We start from the raw sequence: 15,530 nt of genomic DNA, 5'->3' as shown, positions 1-15,530 counted from the left end.
GGCGTCCATGATCCAAAACGTCAGAGTAAAGTTGGTGGAGCAGGCTCATTTTTCTTCCGGTATCACACCTCTCGATCTCAATATCGGACCAAGTTCCTTAAGCCTCACTGGCTTCGTCAGGAACAGGTCCACACCGCTCACCATCGCCTCTCGTTGTGCTTCTTCAGAAGCTAGCCCGGTTAGGGCCAGTATAAGGGCAGGTCTCAGACCGTGCCGTTGTTCGAAAGCTCTGATCCTCCTTGTGGCTTCGAAGCCGTCCATGATGGGCATTGAAATGTCCATTAGGATGCAGACGTAGCGTCCGGAATCCATTTCATAGGCCGAGAGGGCTTCTTGACCGTTTGTTGCGGTCTGGTAGGGCTGTTTGAGCTTCTTCATGTAGGATGTTAGAATCTTCAGGTTGATAAAGTTGTCGTCCACGAGGAGGAATTCCGGCGAGGTAAAGTAATCTTGGGACGGACTTGGTGTCTCCTCGGAGCTGAGAGGGAACGGTGTCCCAGGGCTGAAAATAGGGGCAGGAACGCTATCTGCCCAGTTCCCTTCGTGTTCTGTTGTAGTTTGTGTTGTACTAGTAGGTGGCATGGCGCTTGTCTGAGCGACTGTCCATCGATGGAGGGCGAGAGAAAAGGCTCTTGCAAGCTTGCGAGGACCAAGGCTGTACGAGGTCAGCTAACGCTTTAGAGGTTGATCAGTTGCAAGAAACTTACGGTTGAGAGATAAACTCAAATATCCCCGGACGGGGAGTGGCCTTGGTACCTGTTGCGTACTGATACGCAGTCTGAGCGTTGGCGCAAAGAACAACGCCAGGAACATCGGTCAATGGCTCTTGTGGAGAGACTGGTTGCTCAAGCCTATCCTCGGACCAAATGATAAGATCTGGCACCAACTGCTTCGACTCTAGCTCAGAGTTCACCTCCATGTGCATCCAGTCACGACAGATGTTTTGCACTAGCACATCTGGAGTCTCCATCGTGGTTGAAGGGGAGACTCCCTCAGGGACTTGGTGCTTGCTAAAGTCGAGCATTCTGACGCGCAGGCCACGAAGTTTGCGAAGTTGACTCTCAAATTCGTCCTCGCTCTCTGCCAACGGGGTGGCGGGTTCAGGGCGAGGGTCTTCCAACGTCATAGGTAGTGTGACGGTCACTGTAGTTCCAACCCCTATCCGGCTGCTCACCGAGATGTTGCCGCCAAGGTGTGTTGTCATCTGCTTCACAAAGCTGAGACCGACTCCTGTGCCTGATGAAAGGTAGTTTTCCTGCGCAAACGGCTTGAAGATGCTGTTCTGCAGAAAGTCCTGTCCGATCCCCACTCCGGTGTCTGCGACGGTTAGGGTTACCCAGCGTTCCTTGTTGTCAGCGCACAAAGCGTTTGTTTGTTGGAGAGAGACCTTGATGAGGCCTCGGTGGGTATACTTGAGCGAGTTGCCAAACAGATTCATGACAATGCGACGCATTGGGCCAGGATGCGTAGAGAACGCCCAAGAGCAGGATGGATCGACAGCCAGAAATACGGCAACGTCTCCAAAGCTTGTCTGAACACTGCCTGTTGTTACAGAAGGACCGAGTTCTTCCATGGCCTGCATGGAATCAAGTCGGCGGATTGAAGTAATGTCGTGGGGGCCGGCTCGCTTGGGTGACTGTCTAGACAACTGTGCGATGGAGAGGTGCTGGAAGTTGAAGCCCGCGTATACACTCTCCATGACCTCCTCGACAAGAATGTCCAGATGAACTGTTTTGCAGAACGGTTTCATAGCGGTCATGAATGATGAAGCTCTGTTAATGCCCTGCCCCTCGGCTTTGGCGTCCTGCGGGACTTCATGAGAGGCGAGGCTGTTGACTTTGGAGTATTCGAGGAGGTGGTCGATGGTGTCGGAGAGTGTTCGGCAGCAAGTCTCGATGGTGTGTACTATGTTCTGCTGCGGAACGCTGAGGCAGGTGTCGTTCAACAGCTCGACGCTCAGGACAGCGCCATGGAGAGGCGATCGCAACTCGTGGGAGAGTGAACCCAGGGCATCAGACTTGGCCTTATCCGACGCCATGGTCTCAATCCTAAAGGCCTCAGATGCGGCCAGAACTCCAAGGGCGCGAAGGTAAGCAAGGTCGAGGTCGAGAGTAAAGGTACGGTTCGGCGCAAGTGTGTGAACGAAGCCGCCGGCGGACCAGCGCTCCTTTCGTGGGTCCCAGATAGGCACAAAGGCGACGCTACGGGCGTTTGGGAATGTTTCCAGAAGAATACTTGCTTCTTTCGGTTGTAGTCGTGGTTTCTCGCCCTGTCTCGCTGTAAAAGGCTGCCACTTGGGCATCCCGGGTGCCTCAGACTCATGGCCGATGTATGGAGAAAGGGGGGAGTCCGCTTTGGAGTCTTCGGGTAGGTCATCCGGCTGGAGCTCACCGTTGGCCCCAAAGTTGAAGATCTGGCCCTTGGGGTACCGTCGAATCATTCGCGCGAGAAGAGTTTGAGGTAGCGGCACGTGTGTGGCCTCGATAGCGTCGTCCGGGGTTGGAGTGTTGACGTCCGACGTGCCGAGGATTTGGCATGGCGACATTGGGCGCTCTTCGGAAGATACGACAGTGTGGGCGCTCTCGCTTCCGCTGTAGCTAAAGGTTGAAGGTCGACGAGTTGCTAGATACTCGTCTAGGTCCGGAGGAGAAGTCGAAAACTCGAGGAGGTCAGCGTTGAGGAAGAGACATCCATCGGCTTCGAGGGCATTCTGAACAATGTCTGCAGCTTTGGAAAAGACCTCGTTTGTGGTGTTTGGAGAGCGTTTCGAGTCCTGCGTCGTCTCTTGCTTCATTGGCGACATCCCCGAATCTGACTGAGGAGTAGTTTGTTGTGGACTGGTCACAGTTGTTGGCAAATCAGCACTCGATGAAGCCGTATCCTGTAGAGTAATTGCTTCGACGGCGCCTGCTAGGTCCATAGGTTGTTTCTCCTCCAAGGGGCCAGGGGACTTGATGGTATCCGGAGTACTTGTAGACTGCTCCCCGGAAAAGGCCGAGTTGTTCTCGACAAAATCTCGCAAGCCCCTGCTCATGCGTTCGGTACGCCTCTGGGGCTTTCGTAGACTCGTAGCCTCAAGGTGTCCCATGACTGCCCTGGACAATTCTTGAAGAAGCCGTGAGTGTTGGCCGTTCCATGCAGCTCCAGGACTCGTGTCGATGACACAGAGGACGCCGATGTTGACGCCCCTATCTGTGCGGATGGGCACGGCGGCGTAGAACCTAGCTTGGCTGCCAGGTTGGCAGTAGGGCTTGGATGCGAAGCGTGGATCGGAGACGAGGTCCTCGACTACGAGGATGGGCAGCTCGTCGTCAGAGTTCCCCTCGACAAAGTATCCGAACTCGTCGCCACAGAGGGTATGCTCGCAGACACCATGGACACGGGGGATTGCAGTGCCGCATAACCAGAGAGATTCATAATTGCGGGCACTCTCGGATAAGCTGGGGATTAGAGAGATGGTTGGAGTGGCTTCTGCAACGATATACTGGTAGGACTGGTCAAAGAGGGAGATAAGCGACCGCGCCGTGCCAGTCTGGCTGGCGGCGAGTCGAGCCAGGGCAGTCAAGATAGCATCAGGGCAGGTAACGAGCTCAGAGCTCGGGATGGGAGCTCCAGAGTCGTTGAATTTGACGCTGGAGAATAGAGCGTCGTCGTATCTGGCAGCTTGGTTAGCCATGGAGGTAGGAAAGTGAATGAGGAGGTCGTGTCACCTAAAGGTCTCCCTTTCCCGAGTGGCCTCACAGACGGGCGTCCTCTTCGGGACCCCTGCTCCCCTGATCACAGCCATCGTATCGACTTAGACCCTCGTATCGTAGAGCTGTAAGTGACATGGGTGGAGGGTAAGGTAAAGATGATGGCAACGACAGCAGTCCTCGAAGCAGGGCAAAGAAGCTCTCGATCTTTCATGAATTAGCATACGACATGCAGCATCGGATTTCCAATTTTGCCCCTCTCTCTCTCCCAACGAAAAAAGAGAACCCCGGGGATTACTTTTGCTTTGGAGACGCGAGTGGTCTAGACCGGGCGATTCTGCAACAGTCGCCACCCGTAGCCGAGACACCCTTGGCGGGTGTCCAGGTCCCCCCGTCAGCATGGCGTATTTTTACGCACGACGCGGGCGATCGCTGTTTCGTTTTGGTACATGGTGGTACCTCTGTGTGTCATTGGCGGGAAACTGCTCTCTGATCGCCAGGGGAGTGACGGGAAAAGGGAATCGACGTTCGGTCCACTCCGTTGGGTTCGGGAGTTTTCGAGGTTGTGGATAAAGGCTTGGCTTGTGGAGGCGAGTTGGACGGGAACAACCACTGCATGTGACAGAACTGGGCTTGCATTAAAGTCTTGCATGGCCAATCTGGTGGCTTTTGACAACATGGCCATTGCTGGTAATTCAAGTCAAGTTATTTGACATATGCCATTATTCGAGGCCAGGTCTCTCGGTTAGATGTGAGACACAAAGGCCCATTCTAATGTCGCTTGGTTATCAGTGACAACTAGTAACAACTTTAAGTTGCCGTCCAATGGCACTAAAAAGTGCACACCTGTATCTAAAAAGGTTCCCTGCATCCCATGACTCATTCGATTCTTTCCTTGTTCCCGTGGGGTTGGAGCTTGGATCTCCCCGTCCACGCAAGCAACTGTTTAAGAAAGTTGCCACAACGGCCATTGCCTCATGACCTCCAGCCTTAGTGACATTCCAGGTTCTTTGTAACGCACTAATTTACCCGTGGAATTGACACCTATCACAGGGGCTTGCCCAATGGTTGCGGCTTACCTTTTCTATCTTGCGAACTTGCCAAGACTTTGACTATCCCTCCTCGACAACGTCGAAAACGCAACCTTTCAAAACCAAGGTACCAGCTGGGCCTTCTTTGCCAGGCTGGATTTAAGACATCGAGGGATAACCCTGGGGATTGTAACGTCACGTGAAGGACCGAGACACTAATTAAACTCTACCCACAATCAAACCCCAACTTGACCAGCTGTTCCTCCTCCTCCCCGATGCAACTTTTGTGAACAAGAACCAACTGCAAAAGGCGATAACAATACACTTGGGAATATGTCGTTCCCAATTGCGCTCCCCCAATTGGCCCTGGCGTCAACTATGTGCCTCTCTCTATCAGGAACCTATGTAGCCCTCTCTCCTCCCCAGCAGGCCAAACCCGTCACAAAGTCGGCCCCTTCAACCGGCGACTCGATGCGATGGCTGCGCCTTACAGAAAAACACAGCACCAAGGTCATCCTAGCCCCATTAGGTCTGCTAGGGCTGCATACCTCGAGCTTGACATTTCTATATCACAAGTCGCGGCCAGAGATGATCCTCCCGTACATGTTAAACGGGCTTGATGCGAATCTCATAACATGGTCAAAAGCAACCTCGATACCGCTGGCTCTCATCCTCTGTGCTGGAGTCCCTCTACGCTTAGCATCTTATATTTCACTGGGCCGCAACTTCACGTTTGCCCTGACTGAGCCGGATCAGCTAAAGACAACTGGAATCTACCGTTACCTGCAGCACCCGAGCTACACGGGACTCGCAATTCTCGCCGTGTGCAACGTGCTATTGTTTGGGAGGACAGATGGAGTTCTCAGTTGCTGGATCCCATGGTCATGGCACAGTGTCGTGAGTCGCTTGATGTGGGGGTTGGTCCCTGCTGGACTGTCAGTGATTATGTTTGGCATCTGGACACGGGTTAAGGAGGAAGAAAGCATGCTTCAGGCCACGTTTGGCCAGGAATGGGAACAATGGCATCAGAAAACGGCACGGCTCATTCCTTGGGTTCTATAACACACGATCCCTACAACTTTGCAGTATGTCAAGAATTAACATGAACCACCTGCTTCGCAGGACTTTGATCCATAATAATATTATAATTATACAAGGATGTTTTCAGTCGTATCAGCCTGTTCCCATGAAATCAATAGCTCTGATGAATTCGGGCTTTAGCATTCACTGATAAGCTTCTCAATGGTATGATTCGAAACAGATCGTCCACTACTGCAACAGAAAGACGAAGCCTGATTGGATTCAAAACTGAAGTTTTCTAAGGTCTTCCTGCGACTGTCTATAGCTAAGATTACAGTAGCAGGAAGGCTATGCTTGACGTATATGAATGACAACAGAATGGTAATAAAATGATATGATGCATAGTACACCAGAACCAGCTAGCAATTGTTTCTTTTACCCGAAGGTGAATGGAAGGATGTCTTTGCCTTGTGCTCTTGTCCAAGGTCTTCATTTTTGTTTGCTAATCTCTGATCGACCAACTGTGGTAGTTGTCCGTTAAGCTTTAAACGGTCTCGGCGCGAGTGTCCTTGGCTCCGTTTCCGTCAGCAGTAGTTGGGTTGTCCAGAAGTCCGAACTCGGAGGTAGCCTTGTCCTCCCGCGTGACCAAGTTCTTCTCCAGCAGAACGAACAGGAAGCCGGCACCAGCAAAGGCTAGTGAGACGTACCAGACCCTCTCCAGGCTCTCCTCGTACAGAGTAATAATGGCATCTTGAATCTCCTCTGGGAAAGAGTTGATAAAAACTCGCGATGCCTTCTCGTATGCTTGACCCCGCTCCAATCCTGCCTGTAGCTCAGGGTCGTTCATCGCCTCGGTGGTTGCAAGGAGTTGATCGAAGCGGTTTCCAAAGACGGCAGCGGGCACACTCACGGCGAAGATGGTGGCGACACTTCTCACAAAGGCAAAGGCGCCTGTGCTAGCTGCGTTGAGGCTATCGGGAATGTCGACCTGGATGGCTGTCAGGAGGGAAGGGTTTGGCATGCCGATTGACCATCCGAAGATGAGCTGAAGAATGACCCAAACCGCCATGCTTGAGTTGCGATCGAGGAGGGTGAGTGTTCCAACAGAGACTATCTGGAGGGCAAAGCTGGCGATGTGGACGGCCTTGAAGCGGCCGAGCTTGCTAACCACGATTCCACCAATCAAGCCGCTAACACAAAAGGTGACTGAGAACGGGATAATCTGTACTCCAGAGCGGGAAGGGGTTGAACGCTTCACCGCTTGAAAATAGACAGGTAGGAAATACAGAGATGCGTACGAGAGCATGAGCTGCATAAATGTCGCTAGGAAGGCCGCCACCGAGGTTCTGTTTCCGAACAGGGCTTTGGGCATGGCGGGATGTTTGCAAAGGGGCGAGACCTGGTAGAAGAAGAAGGCGACGATGCCGACTATCCCGATGATGAAGCTGACGATGATGGCAGGGGCTGACCACTCGTACCGTGTTCCTCCATATGTCAGGGCGTAGAGTAGCGAGGAGATTGACCCGCAGAGGATGAAAAGTCCGATGAAATCAATCTTCTTGAGACTTTTCTTGGTTGACTCGCCATTTTTTGGCCGTTGAACGTTGAGGAACAGGAACAACAGCACCAAACAAAGCCCGCAAAATGGGAGATTAATGTAAAAGACCCATCTCCACGATGCTCGATCGACCAAGATGCCACCTAGGAAAGGACCAGCCACGGATCCCAGAACGATGAAGAAGAACATTAGCCCCATGAACTGTCCGCGTTCTCGCAGCGGGAGGAGGTCGCAAATGATGATCTCTACCAGGACGTTGATGCCCGCGGCTCCGAGCCCCTGGATGGTTCGGCCGCCGATTAGCATGCTTGCCGAGGTTGCTCCTCCACAGATGCCACTGCCCAAGGCGAAGATGCCCAGAGCTGTGATCATGGGCCATCGTCGGCCCCAGATATCGGCCAATTGGCTATAAAGGGGCTGCACGGCCGCACTGGTTGGTGTGAGCTTGGGTTCAGCGGAGCACCCCGTTCTTTCAAGACAAGAATTCTTACCTAGTGAGAAAAAAGACATTCACCATCCAGATGTAGTCCTCTCCTGCATTTACAGCGCGCGAGATGGAAGGTAAAGCTGTCGAGACAACAGCACCTTCGAGAGCGCTCAAGAAGGCCGAAATAGAGAGTGAAATAAAGACAGCCCAGAAACGCCATCCACGACCAGCCTTGGGCTTTTCGGCAGGAGGAGGTTGAACCTCGGGCACATCTTGAGGCATTTCGGGTTCTTGATGAGTGTTTTGACTCCCAGAAGACATCAGTTCTCGCTGGCTGCTGCGGCTCATGATGAAATAGACTGTTTCCTCAGGGATCGATTGGATGATGTCGAGTTTAAAAAGAAGTGATTGATTTTGCCAACACTATCAACTCGCATCTTTCCTACCATCCGAAGAACCTCTCTTTTATCACATAATTCATTACGGGAGGCTGGTGATGGCCTGCCAATGTTTAAGATTAGAAATGGGTTGCGTGGTTACGATTTAAGCGCTGGTGATCCACAAGACGAGTAGGCAGCAAAAAAAGGCCTGTATCATGTTACCGTGCTGAAGTTCAAAAATGGATGCCTTGGGATCTGGGCGGCGATATTCTTGGCATATTAGAAGTGCAAGCTCACAAACTGGAAGCCTAAGCGAGCATCATTTGTGGCGCGTAGTAAACGAAACGATGAGGCGAAGGGGGAGGGACCGAGGTTTGTTTTAAAAGGCTGCCTGGAACACGCCTGGGATTGAATACGCCTGGATACGCCAGGATACGCCGGACTTTTTGAATTGTCTACCCAATCAGGCTACACACTTCTTGGCATCGCTTAAGGGTTGTTTCCCGCCCTTTTGTAAGGCTTGTGGAGCGGTGCGCAAAATGATGCTGTTTCCGGGACCCCTGGAGGCTCGGTTGAAGCAACTCCACTGCAGCCCACTCCACGAAGCATCGATGCAGGTTAATTAGACAACGACGGAGATTCCGAGTCCAAATTGAGGTTTCATACTTGACTCTTGTTAATTACTGGTTCAAAGACAATAGGCAGAATTTTTGATATTGTATACTCTCGCTCGTCGTTAGCTCTCAATACAACTCTTTAATACACTCTTAGGAGCAATGGCGTGTAGAGAAAAAGGGCATTAAGGAGTACTACTTGCTCTAGGGTATGTTGCGTTACTATCTATCTTGCGAGCGCCTTTGCTATAGTGCTTATTTTACGAAATTACCTTGAACCCGATACTTGACATCTTGATTTGTAATGCTTTAATGTTAGTACGTTAGGGTTGTGTTACTTCCGCTGGGTCGCTCAGAAGCCCACCCCCCGCCACTTCTTTGAGCCCTTGACCAAGCTTCAACGTTAGTTGTGTTATGACTCTATTATTTCTGCTGAGTTGCTCCGAGGGCCCCGCCCCCTGGCCTTGTGCAGCCTTTTGACCAAGTACCAACCTTAGGGTGTTACAAATCGAGGTGTCTGGAATGTACTAAAGCTTACACCCAAGCTTTAATAATACAGTCTAACGTTAGCACATCCCCGATATTTATGCCTCCATCGAGATTTTCACAATGACAAATGGGGGTATATCCCCACACAGTTCTACCGGGACTTCCGCTATCCTCAACCAACTGTGAATACAGCTGGGGATAACGTTACTGTTCTTACTGGTCTCAATTGCACAGCATCGTCACACCCTATAAAAAGAAGAAGGGAACGCTCCTTGACTCACCTTAAAGAAAAACTGACACGATTCCTCTACCACTTGTTAGCAAAATCACATCTTACAGACAACATGGCCTACCCACGCACCTATCGCTCGTTCCGTCGTACGGAACCCCCCTACCCTCTTGCTATTGTACCGTCCACCGAAACACTCCCAGAGACACTCGGCCCTCGCGACGTCGTCATCCGCATCCATGCGGTATCGCTTAACTTCCGCGATGTAGCCATGCTGCACGAAGGCCGCTACCCCGCGTCGGTCGAGCCCCGAGGTATATCTGCGTCAGACTGCGCGGCGGAGGTTGTGGCTGTGGGGCGTGAGGTGAACCAATTCAAGATTGGGGATCATGTGGCCCCAGCCTTCAACCTGACCGATTTAGACGGCACGGAAAGGGATACTGATTCCATGGCCCTTGGTGGCGACGGCCCTGGAGTGCTCAGGGAATTCGCGGTATTCGAAGACAAGTTCCTCGTGAAGCTGCCGCAGCATTTGTCTTGGGAAGAGGTAAGTCGAGTCCTGAGGGTTGTTCGGGTGGTTATATCGAATGAGTTGTTGATCTGAACAGGCATCAACGATCGCGTGTGCGGGAGTGACAGCATGGAAGTCGCTCGATTCGCTCAAGGGCTCCAACGAGGACACTGCCGTACTGTTACAAGGTGAGACAAGACATTGTTGCATTCTGCTGATTCTTTAGCTGACCTCGGAAAGGCACTGGTGGCGTCAGCATGTTTGCGCTGCTGATATGTCTTGCGGCCGGTATCAAACCAATCATCACTTCGTCTTCGGATGCCAAGCTTGAAAGGGTGAAACAGCTTGGTCGTGATGTCCAAGGAATCAATTACAAGAAGCACCCAGACGTTACAGCGGAAGTACTGCGACTCACCGGCGGCAAAGGGGTAGACTACGTTTTTAATAACACTGGGCCAACTTCCATTCCCTCCGATTTGCAAGCCTTGCGTAAGAAGCACGGCACTATTTCGTTGGTAGGATTTCTGGAAGGCTTCGAGGCCGACTGGAATCCCAGTGTGCTCCTCACTCTTATATCGAAGGCCGCTAAGATTCAGTAAGTTATCATACTGCACGCTCGTTCCTTGTTGAGGTGGGATTGAATTTTTACTCATGCTGCGCTTCTTAGGGGTATTCAAGTCGGGTCGAAGAAGGAGTTTGAGGAATTGAACAGGTTTCTGGACGAGAAGAAGGTTCGGCTTGACTCGTTAGTCGACAAAACGTTCGCTTTCGAGGATTCCGCTGCAGCGTTCGACTATCTTTACTCAGGATCACACATAGGGAAGGTCGTGATTAAGATCTAGATATGCAACATGGTTCAGTATTCCTCACAAATAGAAGCCCAGGGACGGGCGCCTCGGCCTTCTGAAGCCAATCTCGATAGAATTAGAATAGTTCTTGCAACCAACTTAGACAACATGACGGGTTTATCACTGTTATCTCTGAGATCCAAGATTGACATGATAGTAGTAAAGTGTCGTGTAGTAATAAGACCCGGTTTGCCTCGGCGCATCTTTCACTTCAACTTTCAAGAAAAATAGTATTGACCTATTAATCTATAAAAGTTAAAGACCACAAATCAAACTGCTTTTCCAAAGGCACGCCGACCAAGCTACAGAATAAAAACCATTCATTCAAATAGAGAGGTACGATTGCCATGGACGGCCATGCTCGACAGTAGCCTTGTTGCTGTGTCTGTCCATCCCAATCCGCATCCTCCGTTCTGACCGTCGTGCAGTCTCGAGTTCCTTTTTCCTCTGCGCGAGTAAACTGCGCTGCTGAGGAGCTGAGAGGTGTATTAAGCTTTGCTGGTCCTTGACGCTCAGACGTGAGAGCTGCGTTGCCATGGCTGTTTCCCTGCGTCCTCGATTTGTGAGGGCGTCGGAAGGCGGTGCGCCGGGGATAGCAGCTGGTTCTTCGGTGGATGTTGACTGGTTTGTAATCCGTGGCCGGCTTGATGAAGCGGTTTGGGATCGATGTGAGAGAATCTTGCCCGAGGGTAATCGAATACTATCCTCATCAGGTCGGACAAGGTCTTGGGTGCTGTGGCTGTTGAGACCTTCGACGTCATAGAACTCCATCATCTCATCCGACATCTCAAACCGACAGTGTCCCTTGTCGAGCATGTGCTGCTGCACACCCTCAACTGTGCGTCGTCTCGTCCCGCAGAGAATGCATTCGTGGTATCCAAAGATGACAAAGTGGAGATACCATATCAATGTGGCGGGCTCCACGACGAGGTTGTCCTGGAAAGGGATTGTGAGGCTGTGTGTGGTCTTCATGTGGGCGAGATTGTCGTCGATGTCTGAGGCTTGGTGAGAGCAAAAGATGCAGTTTTCAGGCACAAACTCAGGCATGTCATCCTGGTTGACTTCACGGTCGCTCCCAGAGTCGCTTTCTGAAGACTTGTCGTTGGGTGATTGTGAGCGATGATTTGAGCTCGAGGCTTGATAGATGTCTGATGAAGGCAGAGTGTTGATGCCTAGATCGGCCACCTTTCGCCTCAAGTTCTCGATACTAATCCGCTTGTTAGAATTGGCGCTTCAAATTCGATACAAGTATACTAACTGCGACTCGCTCTTGGCATGTTGTCGTTGCTCTTGCACAGTCTCGAACGAGACCTGGCAGGTCGAGCACGATAATGTTGATGTTGTTGTTAGTGGCATGGTTTCGAAGTAGGTAGTAGAAGAGTGAACTGTTGATTGATTGATACAAAACAAGTCTATTCAAAGGGAAAATAGAAGGCTATTTATCGATGGACTATCATGTGCTCATCATTCCAGCTGAAGAATGACTGAGTCAAAGGCGAGTGGGGTATTTCCTAAAGAGGCAATCGAAATCATGATCTTGGATGAGTCGAACTCGACATGGATGATTTGGGACGTTGATGCCTGAGGCATGAAGACTCAGCCTCCTGAATCATGTTTTGTGCATGATTATCCGCAATTTATGGATCTGCACATCCATAGCAACATGATCAACTCAGACAAGGTATTCACTTCTGGTGAAGAATCTGTCTGATCATCATGCACTCCAGAGTAACGTGACTCAGTATCACCATGGAGGCGAGTTCCGCGTCAAGGATTACGTGACGCTCTCACCTGACCATAAGATCCGGTTTCTTGAGTTTCCGTCATGGCGCCTCCTCCGGCAAAGAATCTTTTAACTTGGATGAAAACCGGACGAAAGCCCTGAGAGTTTTATGAAACTAACGCTTTGACTCTTGGCCGGCCATGGCTACTTAACACGGCCAAGCTGGAGACATGCTGTCTCTGGCTGATACTGCCGCAAGGGGCGACGGGCACCGGAAACGTGTGGTGAAACCTTTCGACTCGCATCTGCAAATACTGATGGTCAGGTCTAGCTGCCGGCCATGATCCAGTGCATCGGATATGCTTGATCCGAGCTGCATGCGGGTGACCGTTTTCAGGGCCGTTGTAGTATCCGTAGGATCGGGTTTCACATGGATGTTTGGCCCCCACGGGTTCATCCATCCTTGCGAAGATCAGCATTCCAGACAAAGCTGTCTGTTTTTCAAGTATTCTGTTGAATAAAAGGCAGAGGGATATCATCGCCTGTTCGAAATAAAATAAACATCGATGGTGAATAGTTTAAACAACTTAAGAACCTCTCGCCGATCTTAGAGAGTGAACCAGAATGGCGGGAGCACCCGCACCTTTGGAGCACCCGCCAGGGCTGAAGTAACCTAGTGTTACAATAGACGCGAGAAATAAACTTGGCAGGGCGATTATCACTTCCTCAACCTATAAAGAAACATCCATCGCGCTTCAGGCTATGCAGGGGTTGACCTCTTTCAACCATGCGACAACCCATCATTGGCCACACCAATTCGGTCCCGAGCCTTCGGTCCCGAGAACCTGGGCGCTTATATCACCACACGAGACAACAAGAGGACATGAGTGTGCCTCTCCCACACCATGATTGGTCATGAACCAGTACAAGAGCTAGATAGGGTTGTCAAAGTCGGGAGGATTTAAGAATAAAGCACATTGACTACGCACTCGCGTTTGCTTCGTCTGGTATTCCCAGCAACATAATTCACATGGCCCTTCATGCACAGAAGCCTGACGACGGTGACTCAGACGTCATCCCCATCTCTTACTTTGCACCCAAAGACAAGATGCCGTCGCACTCTGACAGTGAAGGCCTTCAGGTCGACATGTCCAATGCCCCTGAGGTAGCACACCTCTACGGCCAGCACAAGCTGTACTACAATCCGCCGGAATACCAGCAGCCAGAACCAGAGTCAAGTCCACAGCAGAAACATATTCATGTTCCGTTTGGCCTTGGCATCTGGACCTTCGGCCTCCTCATTGGTATCTTGGCGGCTGTCGTTGTTGGCGCTGGAGTTGGTGGAGGATGTGCTGCTGCGCTGGGAAATTGCTCTAGGTAAGCTCGTGTTGTTCAACACCTCCGAGTGAGTTCGCATTGACGAGTCTTCCAAGCAACAATACGGAATGCACCGAATGTTCCGAAGCTGCCCCAGTCGAGACCATTTCATGTCCCTCCATCGAGCCCAATAACACGTCTTCCGAAAATACTACAGACCCCTACGTCCCAAGACGAGCATCGGCTGTGGAGAGACTGGAACTCAACTGCCCCACAGACTTTCGACAGAGAACAGTCTTCAAGTCTAACAAGGGCTATGAGTTCTCTTGGTACTGTGGCGTAAATGTACCTGCAGGTGACCCTGCCAAGGGCGGCGGCGTCATGGGAGATGTGGCACCTATAATCGCCTACACTCTCGAAGACTGTCTAAACGCTTGTGCCGCCATGATCGATAGGGATGAGAACAGAGGGACGGGAGTCAAGTGCAAGAGCGTCGTCTTTGATAGACGGATGGCTGAGATGGTAGGCAGACTGGGCGCAAACTGCTTCTTGAAGAACGGCACCAAGCCAGAAGGTGGTGAGTGGGGATTTAATGACGATCTCATGGCTTATGCGGAAAGGAATGATTGAAGGGAGACTGGTTGTATAGACTTTGAGCGACATGGATTCCCCTGATACCCCAAGCAACACTTTGGCTTCTGTATTGAGCATACCTACACACTTTAGTTGATAGTAAACGAAGATTCGACTTCTATATACATCCTCTGCTCCTGTACCCCATACTCTCTCTGGGTCATACGGAAGAGCAACGACTCTCACAGCTAACCGTTGCAGAAATAGTAATCGCCCACACCGCTGCCTCCGGTTTAGGTCAAATGGCCAGCATGTTATGATCCGAGGTTCCAATAGCAGTAGTATCCATCGAAACTAGCTACCTTATTGGCTCGACCTGGGGAGCATCCCAATAGGGAACACAACCAACATGCCATCGAGTCTGTTGGCTCTTCAACCATCTTAGCGAGCTTCTAGGGTTTAAATATTAGGCTTGAATACTATTTTCTTGTAGGATAATTATATAATATTGTCCTAAGCAATATTAACTATGAAGCTATAAGTTGTGCGTGGCTTGGCAAGACAAATCCTCGCTTCTTGTCTACTCTTCATCTTTTCGGCTTCAGCACAGCGCGCAGCAACCCCCCCGCCTTATCAATACAAAGGCCGGCAAAGCGCAATGCCGAAACTCTCTAGTGTGCTCGATGGAATTCCTAAACTCCCAACCCTGCCTGGCGATCTGAACGATACCAAAAACTGGGGCTTCACAGTTTACCGCACTTACTATGGCCCTTCCAGCGACGAGGACTGGGACAAGTTGCTCACGACTGCCAAGAGGGAAGCGATGGAAGAGGTCCTGAAGTGGGGTGACGACGAGGCTGGAGAGAAGCTCAAACCCTTTTCCGCCTCGATGCCCGTTCCGACGCATCCTTACTAAGTAGCGTGGATCGGCGCGGACTCATCCAAATGTACAACGATGGTGTAGGCGGACCGCCTATGCCTACACGCGGACCCCACGTTTTCTCTATCCCGATGAAGAGATTCTCAATCAAGTCAGCCAGGGCATCTTCAATTTCAAGGCAGTCGACGCCGAGGAGGAGCCGAGAGAGGATATCCCTCCGTAGGAAGGCGACGAAGAC

The 15,530-nt window shown here is 51.1% G+C and overlaps 5 protein-coding genes across 5 annotated transcripts; 2 read left to right on the top strand and 3 right to left on the bottom strand.

Moving 5' to 3' along the window:
- Window positions 1-45: 45 nt before the first annotated feature.
- Window positions 46-3,676, bottom strand: LRP88_01170 (hybrid sensor histidine kinase/response regulator; the record flags this gene model as incomplete). Its single annotated transcript, XM_083237865.1, has 2 exons — window positions 46-655; window positions 708-3,676. 2 exons carry the CDS (start codon window positions 3,674-3,676, stop codon window positions 46-48), a joined length of 3,579 nt encoding a protein of 1,192 aa, XP_083106370.1.
- Window positions 3,677-6,287: 2,611 nt separating this feature from the next.
- LRP88_01169 (MDR family MFS transporter) lies at window positions 6,288-8,076 on the bottom strand (the record flags this gene model as incomplete). Its single annotated transcript, XM_083237864.1, has 2 exons — window positions 6,288-7,731; window positions 7,793-8,076. 2 exons carry the CDS (start codon window positions 8,074-8,076, stop codon window positions 6,288-6,290), a joined length of 1,728 nt encoding a protein of 575 aa, XP_083106369.1.
- A 1,479-nt stretch (window positions 8,077-9,555) lies between these two features.
- On the top strand, window positions 9,556-10,793 carry LRP88_01168 (zinc-dependent alcohol dehydrogenase family protein; the record flags this gene model as incomplete). The annotated part of the gene is made up of 4 exons (XM_083237863.1): window positions 9,556-9,987; window positions 10,049-10,139; window positions 10,192-10,546; window positions 10,619-10,793. The coding sequence occupies 4 exons, from the start codon at window positions 9,556-9,558 to the stop codon at window positions 10,791-10,793; spliced, it is 1,053 nt and encodes a 350-aa protein (XP_083106368.1).
- A 330-nt stretch (window positions 10,794-11,123) lies between these two features.
- On the bottom strand, window positions 11,124-12,155 carry LRP88_01167 (C2H2 type zinc-finger-domain-containing protein; the record flags this gene model as incomplete). Its single annotated transcript, XM_083237862.1, has 2 exons — window positions 11,124-12,006; window positions 12,058-12,155. 2 exons carry the CDS (start codon window positions 12,153-12,155, stop codon window positions 11,124-11,126), a joined length of 981 nt encoding a protein of 326 aa, XP_083106367.1.
- A 1,397-nt stretch (window positions 12,156-13,552) lies between these two features.
- Window positions 13,553-15,328, top strand: LRP88_01166 (uncharacterized protein; the record flags this gene model as incomplete). The annotated part of the gene is made up of 3 exons (XM_083237861.1): window positions 13,553-13,899; window positions 13,956-14,416; window positions 15,057-15,328. The coding sequence occupies 3 exons, from the start codon at window positions 13,553-13,555 to the stop codon at window positions 15,326-15,328; spliced, it is 1,080 nt and encodes a 359-aa protein (XP_083106366.1).
- Between the last annotated feature and the right edge of the window lie 202 nt (window positions 15,329-15,530).

The sequence above is a fragment of the Fusarium phalaenopsidis genome (assembly GCF_050370095.1).
Source record: "Fusarium phalaenopsidis strain FUZ10S chromosome Unknown contig_32278, whole genome shotgun sequence".
NCBI classification, from domain to species: domain Eukaryota; kingdom Fungi; phylum Ascomycota; class Sordariomycetes; order Hypocreales; family Nectriaceae; genus Fusarium; species Fusarium phalaenopsidis.
Note: the sequence above shows the minus strand (reverse complement) of the source record. Positions and strands in the feature narration are given on the sequence as shown.